This window comes from Capra hircus, chromosome 11 (assembly GCF_001704415.2).
Source record: "Capra hircus breed San Clemente chromosome 11, ASM170441v1, whole genome shotgun sequence".
NCBI lineage: Eukaryota > Metazoa > Chordata > Mammalia > Artiodactyla > Bovidae > Capra > Capra hircus.
Genome location: NC_030818.1, coordinates 5794242 through 5816752, shown reverse-complemented (window position 1 = coordinate 5816752; position 22511 = coordinate 5794242). Strand labels below are relative to the sequence as shown.

Here is a 22511-nt window from a genome sequence, read left to right as displayed (position 1 = left end):
GCCGATTATACAGAGTGAAGTAAGCCAGAAAGAAAAACACCAATACAGTATACTAACACATATATACAGAATTTAGAAAGATGGCAATGATGACCCTGTATGCGAGACAGCAAAAAAGACACAGATGTGTAGAGCGGATTTTTGGACTCAGAGGGAGAGGGAGAGGGTGGGAAGATTTGGGAGAATGGCATTGAAACATGTATACTATCATGTAAGAAACAAATTGCCAGTCTATGTCCGATGCAGGATACAGCATGCTTGGGGCTGGTGCACGAGGATGACCCAGAGAGATGTTATGGGGAGGGAGGTGGGAGGGGGGTTCATGTTTGGGAACGCATGTACACCCGTGGTGGATTCATGTCAATGTATGGCAAAACCAATACAGTATTGTAAAGTAAAATAAAGTAAAAATAAAAATTAAAGAAAAAAAAACTTCAGCGAGCTGGGATTTGAAAAATTCCAGAAACATCTTAGGCCATGTAGTTCCTAACCTACTGTGTTTGTATAGATTGCAATGTATGTTTCAGCATTTTCAGTTACTGAAGTATAATTCGTTATACAAATACATGCTGCTTAGTTGCTTTGAAGGCCAGAATTTACTTTTCCTAAAACTTTCTGGGGTTAATCTGTACTTTGCCCGTTTCAAGTAGCTACCTTGTTTGCAAGACGTTATTAGTATTTGTAAATCTAATAGTCACTGGTCTACACAAAACTCTGTAAACACTCTGGTTTTCCTGTCCTTTTGTGTGTGTGTGTTTTTTTTCTTTATAATAATTGATTGAAATTGGTTTTTTCCTATTCATGATTTAGAAGAATTTCTTTCTGCTTCATGACTTGGTAATTTTGTGTAAATTCTTAGCATTTTTGTCAAGTTTGGGAAAACACCAATCAAGTTTCTTTCCTAGAAGAACTGTAAAATTTCAGGGCATTTCATCTTTTTTTTTTTTTTTTTTTTGGTTCACTGAATAACCTACAATGCTTTTGCTTTGTTTTTTAATTTTTATATGTTTTTAAAGTTTTTTTTTAAATGTGGACCATTTTTAAAGTCTTTACTGAATTTGTTACGATATTACTTCTGTCTGTTTTGGTTTTTTGACTACAAGGCGTGTAGGATCTTAGCTCCCAGACCAGGGATGGACCCCACACCGACTGCATTGGAAGCTAATGTCTTGACCACTGGACCACCAGGGAAGGCCACAACTTCTGTACAGTTTTTACAGGTGACTTTCCACTTACAGTTATGTGAAAATCTTGGCTATATTCCGCACGTTGTATAGCACATCCTTGAGCCTGTCCTACGCCCGACAGTTCGTCCCTCTCATGCCTCTACCCCTTGATTGTCTGCCCCCATCACGGGTAACCGCCAGTTTGTTCTCTATATCTGTGAGCCCGCTACTTTCTTGTTATACTCACCAGTTTGTTGTATTTTTTTAGACTCTCTATATAAGTGATATCATACAGTATTTGTCTTTCTCCATCTGAATTATTTCACTTAGTATAACGTCCTCCAAGTCCATCCATATCGCTATGTGCTAAATCGCTTCAATACTGCCCGACTCTTTGCAGCCTTATGGACTGTAGCCTGCCAGGCTCCTCTGTCTATGGGATCCTCCAGGCAAGAATACCAGAGTGGGTTGCCATGCCCTCCTCCACGGATCTTCCCAACCCAGGGCTCGAACCCACACCTCCTACATCTCCTGCATTGGCAGGTGGGTTCTTTACCACTCACACCACCTGGGAAGGCCCCATATTGCTGCAAATGGCATTAGTTCATTCTTCCTTATGGCTGCGTAATCGCCTGCTGTGTATATGTACCACGTATTCTTTATTCATTCATCTGCCAATGAACACTCAGGTAGTTTCCAGGGATTCTAGCTCCCTGACCAGGGATTAAACCTGCACCTCTTGCATTAGAAGGCAGTCTTAACCACTGGACTGCCAGGGAAATCCAAAGAATTCAGTGTTATAATCAAATCTCTGATTTTCCTCGGAGATGGCCGAGGAATAGGATGGGGACACCACTTTCACAACAGAATGGGAAAGACTAGAGATCTCTTCAAGAAAATTAGAGATACCAAGAGACCATTTCATGCAAAGATGAGCACAATAAAGGACAGAAATGGTATGCACCTAACTTAAGCAGAAGATATTAAGAAGAGGTGGCAAGAATACACAGAAGAACTGTACAGAAAAGATCTTCATGACCCAGATAATCACAATGGTGTGATCACTCACTTAGAGCCAGACATCCTGGAATGCAAAGTCAAGTGGGCCTTAGGAAGCATCACCATGAACAAAGCTAGTGGAGGTGATGGAATCCCAGTTGAGTTATTTAAGATCCTAGAAGATGATGCTGTGAAAGTATTGCACTCAATATGCCAACAAATTTGGAAAACTCAGCAGTGGCCACAGGACTGGGAAAGGTCAGTTTTCATTCCAATCCCAAAGAAAGGCAATGCCAAAGAAGGCTCAAACTACCCCACAATTGCACTCATCTCACACGCTAGTAAAGTAACGCTCAAAATTACCCAAGCCAGGCTTCAACAGTATGTGAACCAAGAACTTCCAGATGTTCAAGCTGGATTTAGAAAAGGCAGAGGAACCAGAGATTAAATTGCCAACATCCGATGAATCATCAAAAAAGCAAGAGAGTTCCAGAAAAACATCTATTTCTGCTTTATTGACTATGCCAAAGCCTTTGACTGTGTGGATCACAATTAATTGCAGAAAATCCTTAAAGAGGTGGGAATACCAGACGACCTGACCTACCTCCTGAGAAATCTGTATGCAGGTCAAGAAGCAACAGTTAGAACTGGACATGGAACAACAGACTGGTTCCAAATCAGGAAAGGAGTACATCAAGACTGTATATTGTCACCCTGCTTATTTAACTTCTATGCAGAGTACATCATGAGAAATGCCAGGCTGGATGAAGCACAAGCTGGAATCAGGATTGCCAGGAGAAATATCGATAACCTCAGATATGCAGATGACACCATCCCTATGACAGAAAGTGAAGAAGAACTAAAGAGCCTCTTGATGAAAGTAAAAGAAGAGAGTGAAAAAGTTGGCTTAAAACTCAATATTCAGAAAACTAAGATCATGGCATCTGGTCCCATCACTTCATGGCTAATAGATAGGGAAACAGTGGCAGACTTTATCTTTTTGGGCTCCAAGATAAGTGCAGATGGTGACTGCAGCCATGAAATTAAAAGATGCTTGCTGTTTGGAAGAAAAGCTATGACCGACCTGCTGCTGCTGCTGCTAAGTCGCTTTAGTTGTGTCCGACTCTGTGCAACCCCATAGACGGCAACCTACCAGGCTCCCCCGTCCCTGGGATTCTCTAGGCAAGAACACTGGAGTGGGTTGCCATTTCCTTCTCTAATGCATGAAAGTGAAAAGTGAAAGAGAAGTTGCTTAGTCATGTCCGACTCTTAGCAACCCCATGGACTGCAGCCCACCAGGCTCTTCCATCCATGGGATTTTCCAGGCAAGAGTACTGGAGTGGGGTGCCATTGCCTTCTCCGATGACCAGCCTAGACAGCATATTAAAAAGCAGAGACATTACTTTGCCAACAAAGGTCTGTCTAGTCAAAGCTATGGTTTTTCCAGTAGTCATGTATGGATGTGAGAGTTGGAACATAAAGAAAGCTGAATGCCAAAGGATCGATGCTTTTGAACTGTGGTGCTGGAGAAGACTCTTGAGAGTCCCTTGGACTGCAAGGAGATCCAACCAGTCCATACTAAAGGAAATCAGTCCTGAATATTCACTGGAAGGACTGATGCTGAAGCTGAAACTCCAATACTTTGGCCACCTGATGCGAAGAACTGATTCATTTGAAAAGACCCTGATGCTGGAAAAGATTGAAGGCAAATGGAGAAGAGGAAATAAATTTAAAAAATAAAAAGGAGAATGGGGACAACAGAGGATGAGAAGGTTGGGTGGCATCACCGATGTGATGGACATGAGTTTGAGTAAGCTCTGAGAGTTGGTGATGGACAGGGAAGCCTGGTGCACTGCAGTCCATTGGGTTGCAAAGAGTTGGATACGACTGAGCAACTGAACTGACTGAACTGAATTGAATTTCCAATGGCATTTGATGGGACCAACATTACAAGCTGTAGGTGACTGGGCAGGATGAGCAGAGCAATGTGGTCTAAGTGGCTTCTAAATAGCAAGGGAAATACAGCCGTATGGGAGCAATACTTTAGGGAAGCATTGCAATTAACAGTGGAACTCCCAAAGCCTACCATAGTGTAGGTTGTACTTATGCCTAGAACACCTGCCTCCCAATAGCTCGTGCTCCACAGGAGCCAGCAGGACAACGTTGGGCCATATATGGTCAAGGAAGAATCTAGAAAAAGGGGCAGAAAGTAGGCTGGTGGGGCGACTATCACCCTGCCCAACAGGGACATGTCTCCTCGCTCTACTGTCTTCCCTACCCCACCCCCACCTTCTAAGGCAGACATCTGGAAGGGCAGGGGAGAGGACTGGGATTTGATGTTGGGAGAAGATGACATCAAGCCAGCTGAGACTCACACCGGAAGAGGAAAGCACCCAAGTCAGCCTGGTCCTGTGGAAGTGACAGTTAGATGGCCATGAATAAGGCTACTCACTATGCCCTACTATTGACATAATTTGGAGGCTTCTCTTCTGTAATAGCTCTGGCAACCCACTCCAGTCTCCTTGACTGGGAAATCCCATGGACAGAGGAGTCTGGTGGGCTACAGTCCATGAGGTCACAAAGAGTTGGACACGACTTAGTGACTGAGCATGCTCCTGTAACAGATACTCATGACACATTTCTTTATGGAGAAACATGGTCAAATTCTCATTTTGATTTGGAATTACTTCCACAAGTATGCATTCCAGGATCAAGGTTTATCTCTCAAACTGAGAAAACAGGGATGCTTGGCAGATTACTGATGAAAGAGCTAAGTTATTTTAATGACTACCTGCATAGCTAATGGAGAAGGCAATGGCACCCCACTCCAGTACTCTTGTCTGGAAAATCCCATGGATGGAGGACCCTGGTGGGCTACAGTCCATGGGATCGCTAGGAGTCGGACACAACTGAGCAATTTCACTTTCACTTTTCACTTTCATGCATTGGAGAAGGAATGGCAACCCACTCCAGTGTTCTTGCCTGGAGAATCCCAGGGACAGGGGAGCCTGGTGGGCTGCCGTCTATGGGGTCGCACAGAGTCGGACACGACTGAAGTGACTTAGCAGCAGCAGCATAGCTAGAATATCACATGGTCTCCCTTCAGGATGAAGGCAGAAAGCACACCAAAATCCACAGTTCTGGGCCTCCCTGGTGGCCCAGTGGTTATAAGTCTGCCTGCCAATGCAGGAGACACGGGTTTGATCCCTGATCCAGAAAGATCTCACATGCCATGGAGCAATTAAGCCTGTGCATATCAACTACTGGAGAAGGGAGTGGCAACCCATTCCAGTATTCTTGCCTGGAGAATCCCATGGACAGAAGAGCCTGGCAGACTACTGTCCATGGGGTCTCAAGAGTTGGACACAACTTAGCGACTAAGCCGCCACCACCATCACATCAGCTACTGAGCCCACATGCCCTAGAGCCTGTGCCCTGTAACAAGAGAAGCCACTGCAATGCGAGGCCCACACACTGCAATGAAGAGAAGCCCCCGCTCCCAACTAGAGGAAGCCCTTGTGCAGCAACGAAGACCCAGCACAGTCAGAAATGAATTAAAAAAATGTATCAATCCACAGGTCTTAACCCTGAATGCACGCTGACTTCACCCGGGCATCTTTAAAAACATGGATGTTTAGGCCTGACCCAGGGGTGATCTGGTGGAAGGCTCTCCGTCCCCACTTCAGTCGTGTTTGTCTATTTCTAGGGTATAAATACTCAGACCCTCACTGGTTTCAAGCTGCCAACATGATGTCAGCTGCCTTGCAAAACTCTTAAAAATTTAACAATTATCTTTTGTAAGCAGGTACAAACTGGCCCCAGCTCACAACCTGGGTTCCATCTCTAGACATTCTGATGTGTTATTCTGCGAGGTGTGACTGAGTTACATATATTTTTAAAAGCTTCTTGGGTGATTCTAAGGGGCCACCAGGGGTGAGAACTAATAGTCTTAATGGCCACATTGGGGCTTCTCTGGGGGTCTAGGGGTTAAGAATCCTCCTGCCAATGCAGGGGATACAGCTTCAATCCCCCCTGGTCTGGGAAAATTTCACATGCCACGGAGCAACTAAGACCGTGAAGCTCAAGTGCCCTCGAGTCTGTGCCCGGCAACGAGAGAAGCCACTGGCGTGACAACCGAGCATAGCCCCCACTCACTGCCACTGGAAAAGGACCACGCAGGGCAACAAAGACCCTGTGCAACCAAAACATAAATGAATGAATAAGCAAGTTAAAAACATAAATGGCCACACTAATGAACTGCTAGAATGTGGCCATGATATCTGTATCTAAAAGAGTCCCATACCTCACCTGTCATAGAGAAGCAGTATGCTTTAATGTTAAAAACTTGGGCTCTGGAGGCAGAAAAGCCTGGGTTAGATTCTGTGCCTTCCTGGCTGTCTGACGCTAATGACCTAACATCTTTATGCTTCAGTTGCCTCGTCTGTGAAATGGTACAAGTTCAAAGGGCCACTGTGAGGCTCCTATGAGTTATACCTTGGTGAATTACTCTTTGGGGCTTCCCTGGCGGCTCAGATGGGGAAAGAATCTGCCTACAGTGCAGGAGACCAGGCTCGACTCCTGGGTCGGGAAGACGCCCTGGAGAAGGGGATGGCTACCTACTCCAGTACTCTTGTCTGGAGAACTCTATGGACAGAGGAGCCTGGCGGACTACAGTCCGTAGGGTTGCAAAGGGACACGACTGAGTGACTGACACTTTCACGAGTTACTCTGTGGAGGCCTTAATCAATAATGGACTTTTGGACTCAGAGGGAGAGGGAGAGGGTGGGATGATTTGGGAGAATGGCATTCTATCATCTATACTATCATGTAAGAATTGAATCGCCAGTCTATGTCTGACGCAGGATACAGCATGCTTGGGGCTGGTGCATGGGGATGACCCAGAGAGATGTTATGGGGAGGGAGGTGGAAGGGGGGTTCATGTTTGGGAACGCATGTAAGAATTAAAGATTTTAAAATTAAAAAAAAAAATCAACTTCTGCCTGGCTCAGGGTGAGCCCCAAATGAATGCAGATCATGCTCCTTAGAAGATGCCTGCAGAGTTCACAGCCCTTTGGATTATAAGTACAGTTATTGCTTGTTTTTTGTTTTTTGCTTTAATATAAATTTTGGTCCAGCCACTATATCTCTTCATAAAATCTGTCATGGATTTTCTGTTTTCTTTTGTGTATGGGATAAGGATGAGGGAGATCTAGGGTTGATTCTGGTTGCATTTCAGTGGGTTGTGTGGGGTAGGGCTCAGTCTTATGAAAAAGGTGAGGTGGACACAGAAGCTCCAGGTGGTAGCAGGCTGAATTTCTGCTGACCCATCCTCTCCAGCTTCCAGATTCGACAATTCTGTAATTCCACAGTGGGCCGAGCCCAGCATAAATGTCACATGGATGAACTTGATCCTGGTTGTCCTATTTCTCGGTGACACTGACCTGGTTTGCGTAATTTGCACAAAATATCTTGGGAATCAAACCAACCTGCTCTTTCATTTAGCTAAATCATCATTTAGGACATAGAACCATTCTGCTTAAACTATTAGGGGCAATCAAATGCTGCTGCAATACTTTATTCCAATCCCAGCTTGATTGTTCTCCCCCAACTTTTAACAAAAGCAATTAACATGTTCTTTACTCTCCCCTGGGCAGCTATGGGGCGGGGGGGGGGACAAAAAAGGAGGCTATATCATTAGTGTCACATTTGTAATAGGTATATACAATTATGACAGAAATAATAAAAGAATAACAAGTATAATGAAACTTTCTAGTGTCCCAGCTGTGCCCTCTCCCATGAAATCATCTTGTCTGGGAAAATGTTCAGTGAAGGAGAAGCCTCATGGCAAGCACAGAAGAACTGTAATTATCTCCTCAATAATCTGACATTTATGACTTTAATATGCTTGGTTGCTTGGTGTCACGATTAAGAAAAAAAAAGAATTCTGCTCTTCTTGCTTGTTAATAGTTCCTGAATCCTCCCAAAGGTTCTTAAATTTTTTGGTGCCATCCACAGGCAAGTGGCAGCGCTCGGTGGGCAATGCTAGGAGTTAAAAGGGTTTGCGTGTGTGCTAAGTTGTTCTAATCATGTCCAACTCTTTGCAAGTCCGTGGACTGTAGCCCGCCAGGCTCCTCTGTCCATTGGATTCTCCAGGCAAAAATACTGGAGTGGGTTGTGCTGACCTCCTCCAGGGGATCTTCTCAACCCAGGGATCAAACTCACGTCTCTTAAATCTCCTGCATTGGCAGGTCGGCTCTTTACCACTAGCACCGCCTGGGAAGACCAAGAGGTGAAAGGGTTGAAGGGGAGTAAAATGAAGAGAGGATAGTTTGAGAAAGATGTAAGTTCAAGGATGGATTCAAGTTGTAAATTCGTAGAATGGGATACTAGGTACCAAGGAAGAAGAAGTAGCCATCGACCCGGAAGTGCCCAGCTTCATCACACAAACATGAGGTTCATAATATACGATTTCATCTGAATAAGGCTCCAACAGGAAAAAACCCATCTCTGGTATTAGAAGTCAGTCAGAGGGGACTTCCCTGGTGGTCCAGCGGTTAAGGGTCTGCCTTGCCGACGCAGTGGACATGCGTTCAATCCCTGCTCCAGGACCTAAGGTCCCACGTGCTGCAGGGCAACTACACGTGAGCAGCACAGCTCTGAGCCCGAGACCCGCACCTGCTGAAGCCTGTGTGCCCAGAGCCTGTGCTCTTCACCAGGAGAAGCCGCCGCAATGCACACCGCAACGAAGAGTGACGCCCACTCACTGCAAGGAGAGAAAGCCCACGTGCAGCACCACACCAGCGAAGGAAGAAAGAGAAAGGAGGCGAGGAAGGAAGGAAGGCAGAAAGAAAGCAGTCAGAGACTATCTTCAGGGAAAGCAGAGTGAAATAGGCGGGGCATCTGCTGGGGAAGCTTTCGTTTCGTGCCCTGGGTGTTGGTTTCCTGGCTGCACCCCCTCTGTGATGACTAATTCAACCATACAGTTATGACTGTGTATTTTCTGTATGTGTGTTATACCTTTATAAAGTGTCAAAAAGTTTTTTTTTTTTTTTAAGTGGACTGCTGGGATAACCAGATAATCTTAGGTCAAAGGATAAATTCTGACTCCCTCCCTTTTCCTATATACAAAAGAGTAACTCAAAATGGGCCAACTATCTAAATGTTTAATTTATGGCTTATATCTAAATGCTTAAAATTATAAAAGTCTGGCTCCCCTGGTGGTTCAATGCTTAAGAATCTGCCTGCCGAGGCAGGGGACGTAGGTTTGATCCCTGGTCCAGGAAGATCCCAAACGCCATGGAGCAACTAAGCTCAGGGGCCACAGCTATTGAGCCTGTGCTCTGAAGCCTGCAAGTCGCCAGCTACTGAGCTCACGTGCAGCAACTACTGGAGCCTGCGCACCCTGGAGCCCTGTGCTCCACAACAAGAGAAGTCACCACAATGAGAAGCCCGCACACCACAACTAGAGTGGCCCCCACTCTCCACTACTGGAGAAAGTCCACGCATAGCAACAAAGACCCGGTGCAGCAAAAAACAGCAATAAATAAATATTTTAAAAAAGAAAGTGAAAAGACAACTCACAGAATGAGGAATATATTTGCAAATTACGTATCTGATAAGGGTCTAGTATCCAGAAGGTATGAAGAACTCTTACAACTCAACAGCAAAAACATAAATAACCTGATTAAAAATGGGCAAAGGATTTGAACTGACATCCTCAAAAGATGATGATACAAATTGCCATTAAGTCAATGAAAAGCTCAACATCATTCGGTATTAGGGAAATGCAAACCCAAACCACGATGAGATATCACTTCTTACCAACTAGGAAGGTTACAATAAACACATACACAAACACACACACACACAACTGTCAATAAGTACTGGTTAGGATGTGGAGAAACTGGAACCTTCATACATTGCTGTTGGAATGTAAAACGGTACAATTGCTATGGAAACCAGTTTGGCAGCTTCCCTAAAACTTAAACACCGAGTTACCATTTGACCCAGCAGTTCCACTCCTAGATACATGCCCAGGAGAACTGAAAATTATATCCACTCAAAAATAAGTACAGGAATGCACACAGCAGCATTATTTAACAGCCCCCAAATGAAAATGCCCAAATATCTGTCAAAAGATAAACAGATAAATGAAATGGTATATCCATACAATAGAATATTATTTGGCCGTAAAATGAAATGAAACACAGGCAGTTGCTAACATGCGGATGCTAAGTGAAAAAAGCTGGAAAGAAAAGACCACATATTATATGGTTCCATGTGCATGGGGTGGGTTTAGTCGCTAAGTTGTGTCCGACCCTTGCAACCTCATGGACTGTAGCTTGCCAGGCTCCTCTGTCCATGAGATTTTCCAGGCAAGAATACTGGAGTGGGCTGGCATTTCCTTCTCCAGGGGATCTTCCCAATCTAGGGATCAAACCCACATTTCTTGCATCTCCTGCATTGGTAGGCAGATTCTTTACCACCAGCACCACCTGGGAATCCCCACAGGGTTTCTTTGGGGGACAATACATTTAGGTAGTGTTGATGCTTGCAGAACCTCATGAAGAGATTGTACCAAAAACCACAGAGCTATAACCTTTAAAGGAGTGAAGTTTATGCTATGTGAGTTACATCTCATTGAAAAAAAAAACAGATTTGACATTAAGTCAGTTAATTATTTTTCATTACTTTTTACCATGGTGTTGCTGAGAAGGCCAAAGACTTTAGAGGTGGTGGTGGAAATGAATGGAGACGTCAGTACAGTTTAAGTCAGTAGGAAATTAATACCTGGGCATGGTGCCTGCAGGGCTGAATGAAAAGGACTGCTCTAGACATTTTTAATCAAGATGCTCCCATAGTTGGTGCTGCCCTGCTTGGGCTGGGTGCTACCTGTGAGTCTGCCCCTCTGGCTGAGAAAGCAATTTGGGAGGGGCGTGTCCTGCCCCAAACCTGCTGGAGATGGGGTTTTTCTGGAGGGTGGAGCGTGTTGTAAAAAGGAAACCTATGACCAAAGAGGTCAGGTTTGCTGGGGAGAACCAAGCAGGAAGACAAATGATAAAAATGAGAGAAAAGTGAAAGTATTAGTCATTCAGTCCTGTCTGACTCTTTATGACCCCATGGACTGTAGCCCACCAGGCTCCTCTATCCATGGAATTCTCCAGGCTAGAACACTGGAGTGGGTAGCCATTCCCTTCTCCATCGGATCTTCCCAACCCAGGGATTGAACCCTGGCCTCTTGCACTGCAGGCAGATTCGTTACTGTCTGAATCACCAGGGAAGCCAACTTGATAAAGTCGTCAAGTGGAAATGGCAGGAAGAGAAAAATGGAAAGAGGGTCACGGTTACCATTGTGTTTCTGCAAGAACCCAATGACCTTCTCCAGCACGGTGGTCTTGTCCATCTTCCGCGTGTTGCCAGGCAGCATGGAGCTGAGCTCTTTGATGAGGACATTGAACTGGTCCCGACGCTTCTTCTCAGACTTGTTTCGGGAAGCTCTGTCAACACAAAAAGGGCAAGTGTTAGTCTCTCACTTGTCTCTGACTCTTTGTGACCCCATGAACTGTAGCCACCCCCAAGCTCCTCTGTCCATGAGATTTCCCAGGCAAGAGAGCTGGAGTTGCCATCTTCTACTCCAGGGGCTCTTCCTGAGCCAAGGATGGAACTCAGGTCTCCCACATTGCAGGAAAGGCACAGGTTCCTGGAACATTCCACTTTCAGAAGGTTTTCTTATGGGCTGGAGGTACTTTAGGTCAGAGCATATTCTTCTGAGATGATCTGATCAAAACTGTTCAAGGAGGGACTTCCCTGTTGGTCCAGTGGCTAAGACTGAGCTCTTAATGCAGGGGCCCAGGATCCATTCCTGGTCAGGGAACTAGATCCCACATGATGCAACCAAGAGTCTGAATGCTACAAGCAACATCAAAAAGCACAGCTAAGAGCAGGTGCTGCCACATAAGTAAGAACAAAGACTCAAATGATGGTCCTAATTAAAAAAACAAAACAAACAAACAACAATAGAAATTTTTCAGGGAAAGGAACATTTGTTACATTTCCGAGCTGGGTGACGGGGACAGAGAAAATGTTCTGCTAGACTCCTGGACACAGAGACAGACAGTATTAGTGAGTCCTGTCAGTCGGTCAGTCAGTTGCTCAGCTGTGTCTGACTCTTTGTGACCCCATGGGCTGTAGCCTGCCAAGCTCCTCTGTCCATGGGATTCTCCTGGCAAGAATACTGGAGTGAGTTGCCATGTCCTCCTCTGGGGGAACTTCCTGACTCAGGATCGAACTGTCTTCTGCATTGGTAGGTGGATTCTTTCCCACTGAACCACCTGATGCAAAATCTTACAGATGGGCTCCACAGTCAGAACTCAGCTCTCTGACTCCAGAAACAAACAATACTCTTCATCAATATAAATAGCCCTGAAGGGTTTGCTTTTAACAGCCCATCCTCAAGCCCAAACCAGGCTCCTTCTAACCCAGAGCACCCAGCTTCTGGTACCAAGTCACAAAGGATAGGCAGGCACCCAAGCGTCCAGTAGAGAGCCAGTACCCCCAGGGCACAAGCCCTGTCCCCTGCCCCAGAGCTCATCGTCCTGCTGGGGAGTCCAGGCACACCCCCACACAACCATCCACAAGCCACACGTGGTCCAGAGCCAACGTGACAGGGGTTGCACGTGACTGCCAAGCCGCTACATGTATCCAAACCTTTTTTAAAATGACACAGTAGGACTTCCCTGGTGGCGCAGTAGATGAGAGTCCGCTTGTCAGCGCAGGGGAGGTGGAATCGGTCCCTGATCCAGGAAGATCCCAAGTGCTGCGGAGCAACTAAGCCCATGAGCCACAGCTGCTGAGCCTGCGCTCTAGAGCCTGGCAGCCACAACTACCGAAGCCCATGTGCTCTAGAGGCTGTGCTCTGCAGCGAGAGAAACCACTGCAAGGAGAAGCCTGGGAAGAAGAGCCCCCGCTCGCTGCAGCTAGAGAAAGCCCGTGCACAGCAACAAAGACCCAGCACAGCCAAAAATGAGAAATAAACAAATTAATTAGAAAAATGACACCGTGGAAACTTCAATGCACATTACAAAGTGAAAGAGCCAATCGAAAAAGTCTCCATACTCAAGGGTCCAACTCCATGACATTCTGCAAAAGGCAAAACTATGGCAATGGTGAAAAGATCAGCAGGCCAGGGGCTGAGAGGGGAGGATTGAAAACACAGAGTCCAGAGAATTTTTAGGGACGGGAAACTGCTCTGTATGATATCACGATGGTGCGTGCATTTGCCCAAACCCATAGAATGTACAATCCCAAGCGTGAATCCAAAAGTAGACTACAGTCTTTGGGGGGATAATGACCTGTCAATGCAGGGTCATCAATTGCAGCAAATGGGACACCCTTGTTGGGGGTTGTGGATAATAGGGGAGGCTGTGCATATATACAGGCAGAGGGCATATGGAAAAAGAGGGCATGTGTCCTTCCACCCAATCCTGCTGGGAACTTAAAACTGTTCTAAACATAGAGTATATTTTTTAAAAAAATGAAATACTACACCACACAACTACAGAAGTAATCAGTGTGGAGCCACTCAGTTTGAGGGTCTTCCCACTGAGGCTCTGAGGACCAAAGGGTTCCGGGAACTTGGAGAGGAAACCATGGCTGCAGGGGCTGCTCTGTTCAACAAAGACCCCCGACCCCCACCCCTGCCACCACCCCAGCCACCTGTACCAGCCTGGGAAGTGGGGCTGTCCCAGAGGCCTTGATCCTTAGCATATCACAGGCCCGGGGTCAGCTCTCAGCTCCGCAGGTCAAGCCCCTCCTCCACGGCCAGCTTACTTAAAGTTGATCCAGGGCTGGGAAGGCGGACTCACCCCTCCCATGTTCAGCCCAGATGGATTTGTTCCAGAAAGTCAGTTTAGTGAGAGAACAGGGACCACAGCTGCAGGGCCCATTGAACTCAGTCTACTTTCTGGTCCAGGCACCCTGGGGCCCAGGATCAAGGTGCCTGGGGCAGCTAGTCACCTACCAGGAGGTCATGGGCCAATGTGTGGCCCGGAAAGGACACTGGTGGTGGTTGTTCATTTGCTCAGTTGTGTCCGACTCTTTGAGACCCCATGGACTGCAGCATGCCAGACTTCCCTGTTCTTCACTGTCTCCCGGAGTTTGCTCATTCTCATATCTGTTGAGTCAGTGATGTCATCCAACCATCTCATCCTCTGCCGCCCCCTTCTCCTCTTGCCCTCACTCTTTCCCAGCATCAGGGTCTTTTCCAATGAGTTGGCTCTTGGCGTCAGGTGGCCAAAATATTGGAGCTTCAGCATCAGTCCTTCCAATGAATATTCAGGGTTGATTTCCTTTAGGATTGACTGGTTTGATCTCTTTGCAGCCCAAGGGACTCTCAAGAGTCTTCTCCAACACCACAGTTCAAAAGCATCAGTTCTTTGGCTCTCAGACTTCTTTATGGTCCAGCTGTCACATCCATACATGACCATTGGAAAAATCATAGCTTTGACTATACCGACCTTTGTCAAGCAAAGTGATGTCTTTGCTTTTCAATACACTGTTTAGGTTTGTCATAGCTTTTCTTTTAAGGAGCTAGCATCTTTTAATTCTGTGGCTACAGTCACCATCTGCAGTGATTTGGAGGGTGCTGGTGGCCTGTGACAACTCAGTGGGTTCCCCTTAGAGGGGTTCACCTGCCTTGGGGTAAGTATCAATATCCACTGGTGTCAGCATCCACATAGATTTGGGCTCCCCCAAGAGCACTTGGAAACCTAGGCATACACCCCAGATACCCTTTCCCTGGACACTGTGATGGTCATAAACATTCTGCTTCTTGCTACCCAATTAGACATGACCTGTCCTTTTTATTCTTAAAGTTTTTGGTTGTTCTGGGTCTTTGTAGCTGCATGTGGGCTTTCTCTAGTTGTGGCGCGTTGGGGCTGCTCTCCAGGTGCGTGCACAGGCTTCTTGCTGCCACGGCTTCTCTTGTTTCAGAGTACAGGCTCTAGGCACTCGGGCTTCAGCAGCTGTGGCACACAGGCTCAGTAGCTGAGGCGCATGAGCTTAGTTGCTCCCCGGCACGTGAGATCTTCCCAGACCAGGGATCAAACCCATGCCCCCTGCACCCTGCACTGGCTCTTAGCCACTGGACCACCAGGGAAGTCCCTCGACCTGTCTTGATTTCAACGCACCTGTTCATACATCACTTTTTGCTAATTTCATCTCAGTTTGGGATGTTTCCTGATAGCACCTAAGGCAATTCTTCAAAGTTCACCTAAAGCACATGATTGCTACGCTTACCTAAGGGTCTGTTCGTGTTCCTGACCTTTTCCTCCTTCCTGTCTCTCCTTAGAGTTTTGGGAGGGCCTGAAATCCTCTAGGCGTTTCTACAAAGGCCTCATTTCTAGCCGAGTCACTATCTGCAGGAACGCTCTCTCCCAATCACAGACTAGCTGCAGGTGCAACAGTAAGATGCCGAGGGGCCTTTGTGCTAGTCCAGGGTAAAACCCATAGTGTTCAAACACATGAGGGGGAACAAAGAAGCCCTTTAACTTTGTGAGTGACTGTCTATGCATTATAAATAAATTTTCAGCCTAGATTTGAAGAGCGACATGCAACCTCCTTAGCCAGAAAAAGCTCTATGCCTGTCCTAGTTTGCCCATTATAAATTATTGGTGAGCGGATAACACCCGGCTCATTATAACTCTGTTCTCTTCTTCAATGGGTGTAATGACAATGAACACAGCCTGGCAGAGCCGATGATGAAGGCTTATATCATTAGTGACAGGAACACAAGCTTGTTTCCGTCAGCCTCCGCCTGGGACACACGATGGTGCCCGCTGGAAATCGGTCAGTGTCAGTTGGATCCGCAGCTCTGAGCCAAGAAGGAAAAAAAAAGCCTTAAATGACCTTATTTCTGATAAAGGAGGCCTGTTTTGGCAGGCCCTGGGACCACCGGGCATAAGGCATCAGGAAAACACATTGAAAGACACTTAACCAGGCAGGTTTGGGGTTTGTTTTGTCCTTTGAGGCATTATTTATGTTCAGTGAAACTCATCCATATTATGTGTGTGGTTTGATGAATCTTAGTAATTGCCTGAAAGTGAAAAGTGAAATCAGCAGCCTTGTCTGACTTTGTGACCCCATGGACTATAGCCCGCCAGGCTCCTATGCCCATGGAATTTTGCAGACAAGAATACTGGAGTGGGTTGCCATTCCCTTCTCCAGGGGATCTTCCCAACCCAGGGATCGAACCCAAGTCTCCTGCATTGCAGGCAGATTCTTTACCATCTGAGCCACCATAACCACCACAAAAATTCAGCTGTAAAACAGTTTCTCCACCCTAAAAAGTTTTCTCCTGCATCTTTGTTGTTGATCTCCCCTGGATCACAGCCCTGGGAAACCCCTGGTCTGCTGTCACTGTAGTTTTGCCTTTTTCTAGGATTTCATACAAATGCAATCAGCACAATGTAGTTGACTTTAGCACAAAGTTTTGGTGATTCATCCATGTTATTGTATATATTAATACTTCATTCCTTTTGACTGCTGATTCATAGTTCGTTGGGCTGTTTTCAGTATGGGGGTATTAAGAATAATGCTGGGGGCTTCCCTGGTGGTCCACTGGTTAAAAATCCACGCACTAATGCAGGGAACAGGTGTTCAATCCCTGATTTCGTTAGATCCCAAATGCCTCAGGACAACTAAGCCCATGCATCTCAGCTGCTGAGCCCGAGTTCTGAAGCCCTGCTCCACGAGAGAAGACACCGCCACGAGAAGCCTGCACGCCACAGTGGAGAGTAGCCCCCACTCACCACAACTAGCGGAGGCCCGCGGCAGCAATGAAGATGGAGCTCAGCCATTAATTAAACTAATTAATGAAATAATGCAGCTCTGATTGTACAACATGGGAAATACAGCTAATACTTTGGAATAACTGTAAGTGGAAAGTACCCTTTAAAAATCATACAAATTAAACAAAAGAATAATGCTGCTCTGAACATCCATCTCTCTGTCTCTGTGTAGACATAGGCATACATTTCTCTTTGGTACATACCCAGGTTTGAGTGGCTCAGACGGTAAAGCGTCTGCCTGCAATGCAGGAGACCCAGGTTAGATTCCTGGGTTGGGAAGATCCCCTGGAGAAGGAAATGACAATCCACTCCAGCACTCTTGCCTGGAATATCCCATGGACGGAGGAGCCTGATAGGCTACAGTCCATGGGGTTGCAAAGAGTCGGACACAACTGAGCGACTTCACCTTATGGTAAGCGTAGGGCTTCTCTGGTAGCTCAGCTGGTAAGGGATCTGCCTGCAATGCAGGAGACCCCGGTTCGATTCCTGGGTCGGGAAGATTCCCTGGAGAAGGGAACAGCTACCCACTCCAGTATTCTTGCTTGGAGAATTCCATGGACAGAAGAGCCTGGCAGGCTACAGTCAATGGGGTCGCAAAGAGTCAGACACGACTGAGCGACTTTCACATGCTAACTGTATGTGTAACATTGTAAGACAGTACTGTACAGTTATACAAAGTGGCTCTCCTATTTCTGCATTTCTATCTACAATGTATGAGAGTTCTATTGCTCCACATCCATGCCAGCACTGAGCACTGCCAATCCTTCTTCACTTTAGCCAGGTAGTATTATCTCGTTGTGATTGTCTTTTTATTTATTTTTATTGAAGGATAGTTGCTTTACAATATTGGTTTGGTTTCTGCCATACATCAACATGAATTAGCCATAGGTGTACATATGTCCTCTCTATCTTGAACCTCCCTCCCCTTCCCAGCCCTCCCACTCCTCTAGGTTGTTAGAGAGCCCTGATTTGAGTTCCCTGGAGCAGCAAATTTCCAGTGGCCATCTATGTTATACACGGTAGTGTCTATGCTTCCATCCTGCTCCATTTGCCTCACCCTCTCCTTCCTCCCCTCTGTGTCCATAAGTCTGCTCTCTATATCTATGCTTCCGTCGCTCATTGTGGTTTTAACTGGCAGTTGTCTGATGATGAGCGATGCTCAACGTATTTTCACGTGTTTAATGCTCTCTCATATATCTTCTTTTTGAAGTGTCTGTTCAAATGTTCCACCCACTTTTCAGTTGTGTTGTTTGTCTTCTTTTTATTCAATTTAAGAGAGAGAGAAAAAGAGAGACAGGGAGGTGGTCTGGGAGGAAGCGAAGGGGTATGTGTGTGTATGTTAAATACACCTTGATACAAGTTTCCACCTTTGATTTTGAATGCAGTGCTCAGTGAGCCCCAGTCTTATCTTTCTATCTTTTCTGGTTTCTCCCAGGGGACACTGTTGACCTTGCTAACACTGTCTGGGCAAGTACTATGTAATAGCCCTATTTTAAGCGCTTTACATGTATTAATGCCTTTCATCCTTACAGTGATCTGTTATCATTCCCCTTTCACAGGTGAAGTTGAGGTACCCAGAGGGTGAATAACTGCTGAAGTTCATGACTAGGAAGTGGGGGAGGAGGTCTGCTTGGGTGCTCATGCTATGGAACACTTGCACTCTCCCACCCACTTCTACCATTCCCTCCAAAATTCCTCCACTCTCTCCATGTCTGTAACCCCTGGAAGCCCCTGTTCTGTTCTCCATCACTGCATTCTCTTTTCAGGAATGTCGTACAAACACTATTAGACAGCAGGTAACCTCTTGAGCTGGCTTCTGCCCAGTTCATCCAAGTTGCTGCACCTACCAATATCTTCTCCTTCTCACTGCTGAGTAGCTTTCTATTGCATGGGTATAACAATAACACAGCTGGCTTATCTGTTCACCTGCTTAAGGCAATTCGGATTGTTTCGCATTTTCCTTCATGATAAACACAGCAGCTATGAACATTTGTGTGCAGGTTTTTGTGTGAATGTGAGATGTCAGCTCTCTGTAGTAAGTAACTTGGGAGAAGGATGGCTGGATCACATAGATGTTTAACTTTCTAAGACACCACCAGACTGTTTTCCAGCAGTCTGGCAGCAGCACCATTTTACCTCTCGCAAGTGAGATAGTCATGGTCCGGATGTTCCAACATCCTCAAGGGGAGTTGGTATTGTCGGTACATTTTATTTTAGCTCATCAAAGAGATGTGCAGGGCTTCCCAGGTGACTCAGCAGTAGAGAATCCTCATTGGGCTTTCATTTGCATTTTTCTAATGGCTAATGATGTTGAACATCTTTTCACGTATTTTTCCACCATCTGTGTATCTTTGGTGAAGCATCCGATCATGTCTTTCACCATTTTTAAACTGAGTTGTTTGTTTCCTTACTGTTGATGTAAGGCAGTTTATTTTTGTACTCAGATACAAGTCCTTTGTCAGACACGTGATTTGTCAATATTTTGCCAGCTTGCCCTTTGGTCTCTTAACAGTGTCTTCACAGAGCAAAAAATTTTTTAATTTTGATGAAGCCCAAGTTATTAGTTTATTTTAATTGTAGATTAATTACTTTACAATATTGTGGTGGTTTTATGGATTGTGTTTTGGTGGCAGATCTAAGAACCCTTTGCCTAATTTCAGGCCAAGAAGATTTTCTCCTATGCTTTCTTCTGAGAGTCTTACACATTTTACATTTAGACTTATGATCCATTTTGAGTCATTTTTTAACATGTAAGGTTTAGGTTAACCTTTGCATGTGCGTGTGTGCTAAGTCGCTTCAGTCGTGTCTGACTCTGTAGGACCCCATGGACTGTAGCCCCCCAGGCTCCTCTGTCCATGGGATTCTCCAGGCAGGAATATTGGAGTGGGTTGCCATGCCCTCCTCTAGGGGATCTTCCCAACCCAGGGATCAAACCTGCATCTCTTAGGTCTTCTGAATGGCAGGTGGTTCTTTACCACTAGTGCCACCTGGGAAGCCCTTTGCTTGCATATGGTTGTTCAGTTGTTCCAAGTACACTTTTTTTTTTTTTTTTTTTTTTACCAAAGATGCATAGCCAATTTATTGGAGAAAGGATATTTTTTAACAAATGGTGCTGGATCAACTGAATATACGTACGAATGGATCCAAATAAAAGAACTCCAAGTTATATTTCTTTCTTTTTTTTTTTTTGATGTCAATGGATTCTTTTATTTTTATTTAAAAAATTTTTTTAAATTAATTATTTAAAAAATTTTTATTTTTACTTTATTTTACTTTACAATACTGTATTGGTTTTGCCATTCATTGACATGAATCCACCACGGGTGTACATGAGTTCCCAATCCTGAACTCCCCTCCCACCTCCCACCCCATATCATCTCTCTGGATCATCGCCGTGCACCAGCCCCAAGCATCCAGTATCCTGTATCGAACATAGACTGGTGATCCGTTTCTTACATGATAGTATACATGTTTCAATGCCATTCTCCCAAATCATCCCACCCTCTCCCTCTCCCTCAGAGTTCAAAAGTCCGTTCTATACATCTGTGTCTCTTTTGCTGTCTCGCATACAGGGTTATCATTACCATCTTTCTAAATTCCATATATATGTGTTAGTATACTGTATTGGTGTTTTTCTTTCTGGCTTACTTCACTCTGTGTAATCGGCTCCAGTTTCATCCATCTCATTAGAACTGATTCAAATGTATTCTTTTTAATGGCTGAGTAATACTCCATTGTGTATATGTACCACAGCTTTCTTATCCATTCATCTGCTGATGGACATCTAAGTTGTTTCCATGTCCTAGCTACTATAAACAGTGCTGCGATGAACATTGGGGTACACGTGTCTCTTTCAATTCTGGTTTCCTTGGTGTGTATGCCCAGCAGTGGGATTGCTGGGTCATAAGGCAGTTCCATTTCCAGTTTTTTTAAGGAATCTCCACACTGTTCTCCATAGTGGCTGTACTAGTTTGCATTCCCACCAACAGCGTAAGAGGGTTCCCTTTTCTCCATACCCTCTCCAGCATTTATTGCTTGTAGACTTTTGGATCGCAGCCATTCTGACTGGTGTGAAATGGTACCTCATTGTGGTCTTGATTTGCATATCTCTGATAATGAGTGATGTTGAGCATCTTTTCATGTGTTTGTTAGCCATCCGTACGTCTGCTTTGGAGAAATGTCTATTTAGTTCTTTGGCCCATTTTTTGATTGGGTCATTTATTTTTCTGGAATTGAGCTACATAATTTGCTTGTGTATTTTGAGATTAGTTGTTTGTCAGTTGCTTCATTTGCTATTGTTTTCTCCCATTCAGAAGGCTGTCTTTTCACCTTGCTTATAGTTTCTTTTGTTGTGCAGATGCTTTTAATTTTAATTAGATCCCATTTGTTTATTTTTGCTTTTATTTCCAATATTCTGGGAGGTGGATCATAGAGGATCCTGCTGTGATTTATGTCGGAGAGTGTTTTGCCTATGTTCTCCTCTAGGAGTTTTATAGTTTCTGGTCTTACATTTAGATCTTTAATCCATTTTGAGTTTATTTTTGTGTGTGGTGTTAGAAAGTGATCTAGTTTCATTCTTTTACAAGTGGTTGACCAGTTTTCCCAGCACCACTTCTTAAAGAGATTGTCTTTTCTCCATTGTATATTCTTGCCTCCTTTGTCGAAGATAAGGTGTCCATAGGTGTGTGGATTTGTCTCTGGGCTTTCTATTTTGTTCCATTGATCTATATTTCTGTCTTTGTGCCAGTACCATACTGTCTTGATGACTGTGGCTTTGTAATAGAGACTGAAGTCAGGCTGATTCCTCCAGTTCCATTCTTCTTTCTCAAGATTGCTTTGGCTATTCGAGGTTTTTTGTATTTCCATACAAATCTTGAAATTATTTGTTCTAGTTCTGTGAAAAATACCATTGGTAGCTTGATAGGGATTGCATTGAATCTGTAGATTACTTTGGGTAGTATACTCATTTTCACTATATTGATTCTTCCGATCCATGAACATGGTATATTTCTCCATCTATTAGTGTCCTCTTTGATTTCTTTCATCAGTGTTTTATAGTTTTCTATATATAGGTCTTTAGTTTCTTTAGGTAGATATATTCCTAAGTATTTTATTCTTTTCGTTGCAATGGTAAATGGAATTGCTTCCTTAATTTCTTTTTCTACTTTCTCATTATTAGTGTATAGGAATGCAAGGGATTTCTGTGTGTTGATTTTATATCCTGCAACTTTACTATATTCATTGATTAGCTCTAGTAATTTTCTGGTGGTCTTTAGGGTTTTCTATGTAGAGGATCATGTCATCTGCAAACAGTGAGAGTTTTACTTCTTCTTTTCCAATTTGGATTCCTTTTATTTCTTTTTCTGCTCTGATTGCTGTGGCCAAAACTTCCAGAACTATGTTGAATAGTAGCAGTGAAAGTGGGCACCCTTGTCCTGACTTTAGGGGAATGCTTTCAATTGTTCACCCTTGAGGATGATGTTTGCTGTGGGTTTGTCAT

The 22511-nt window shown here is 44.8% G+C and overlaps 1 protein-coding gene across 1 annotated transcript in view; it reads right to left on the bottom strand.

Annotated features, from left to right (window-relative positions):
• The window catches only part of NPAS2 (neuronal PAS domain protein 2), a 204741-nt gene that overhangs the window by 83058 nt on the left and 99172 nt on the right, over positions 1-22511 (bottom strand). Inside the window, exon 3 of the mRNA XM_018054924.1 lies at positions 11514-11662. Coding sequence (XP_017910413.1) covers positions 11514-11662 — 149 coding nt within the window. The remainder of the gene's footprint in view (positions 1-11513; positions 11663-22511) is intronic.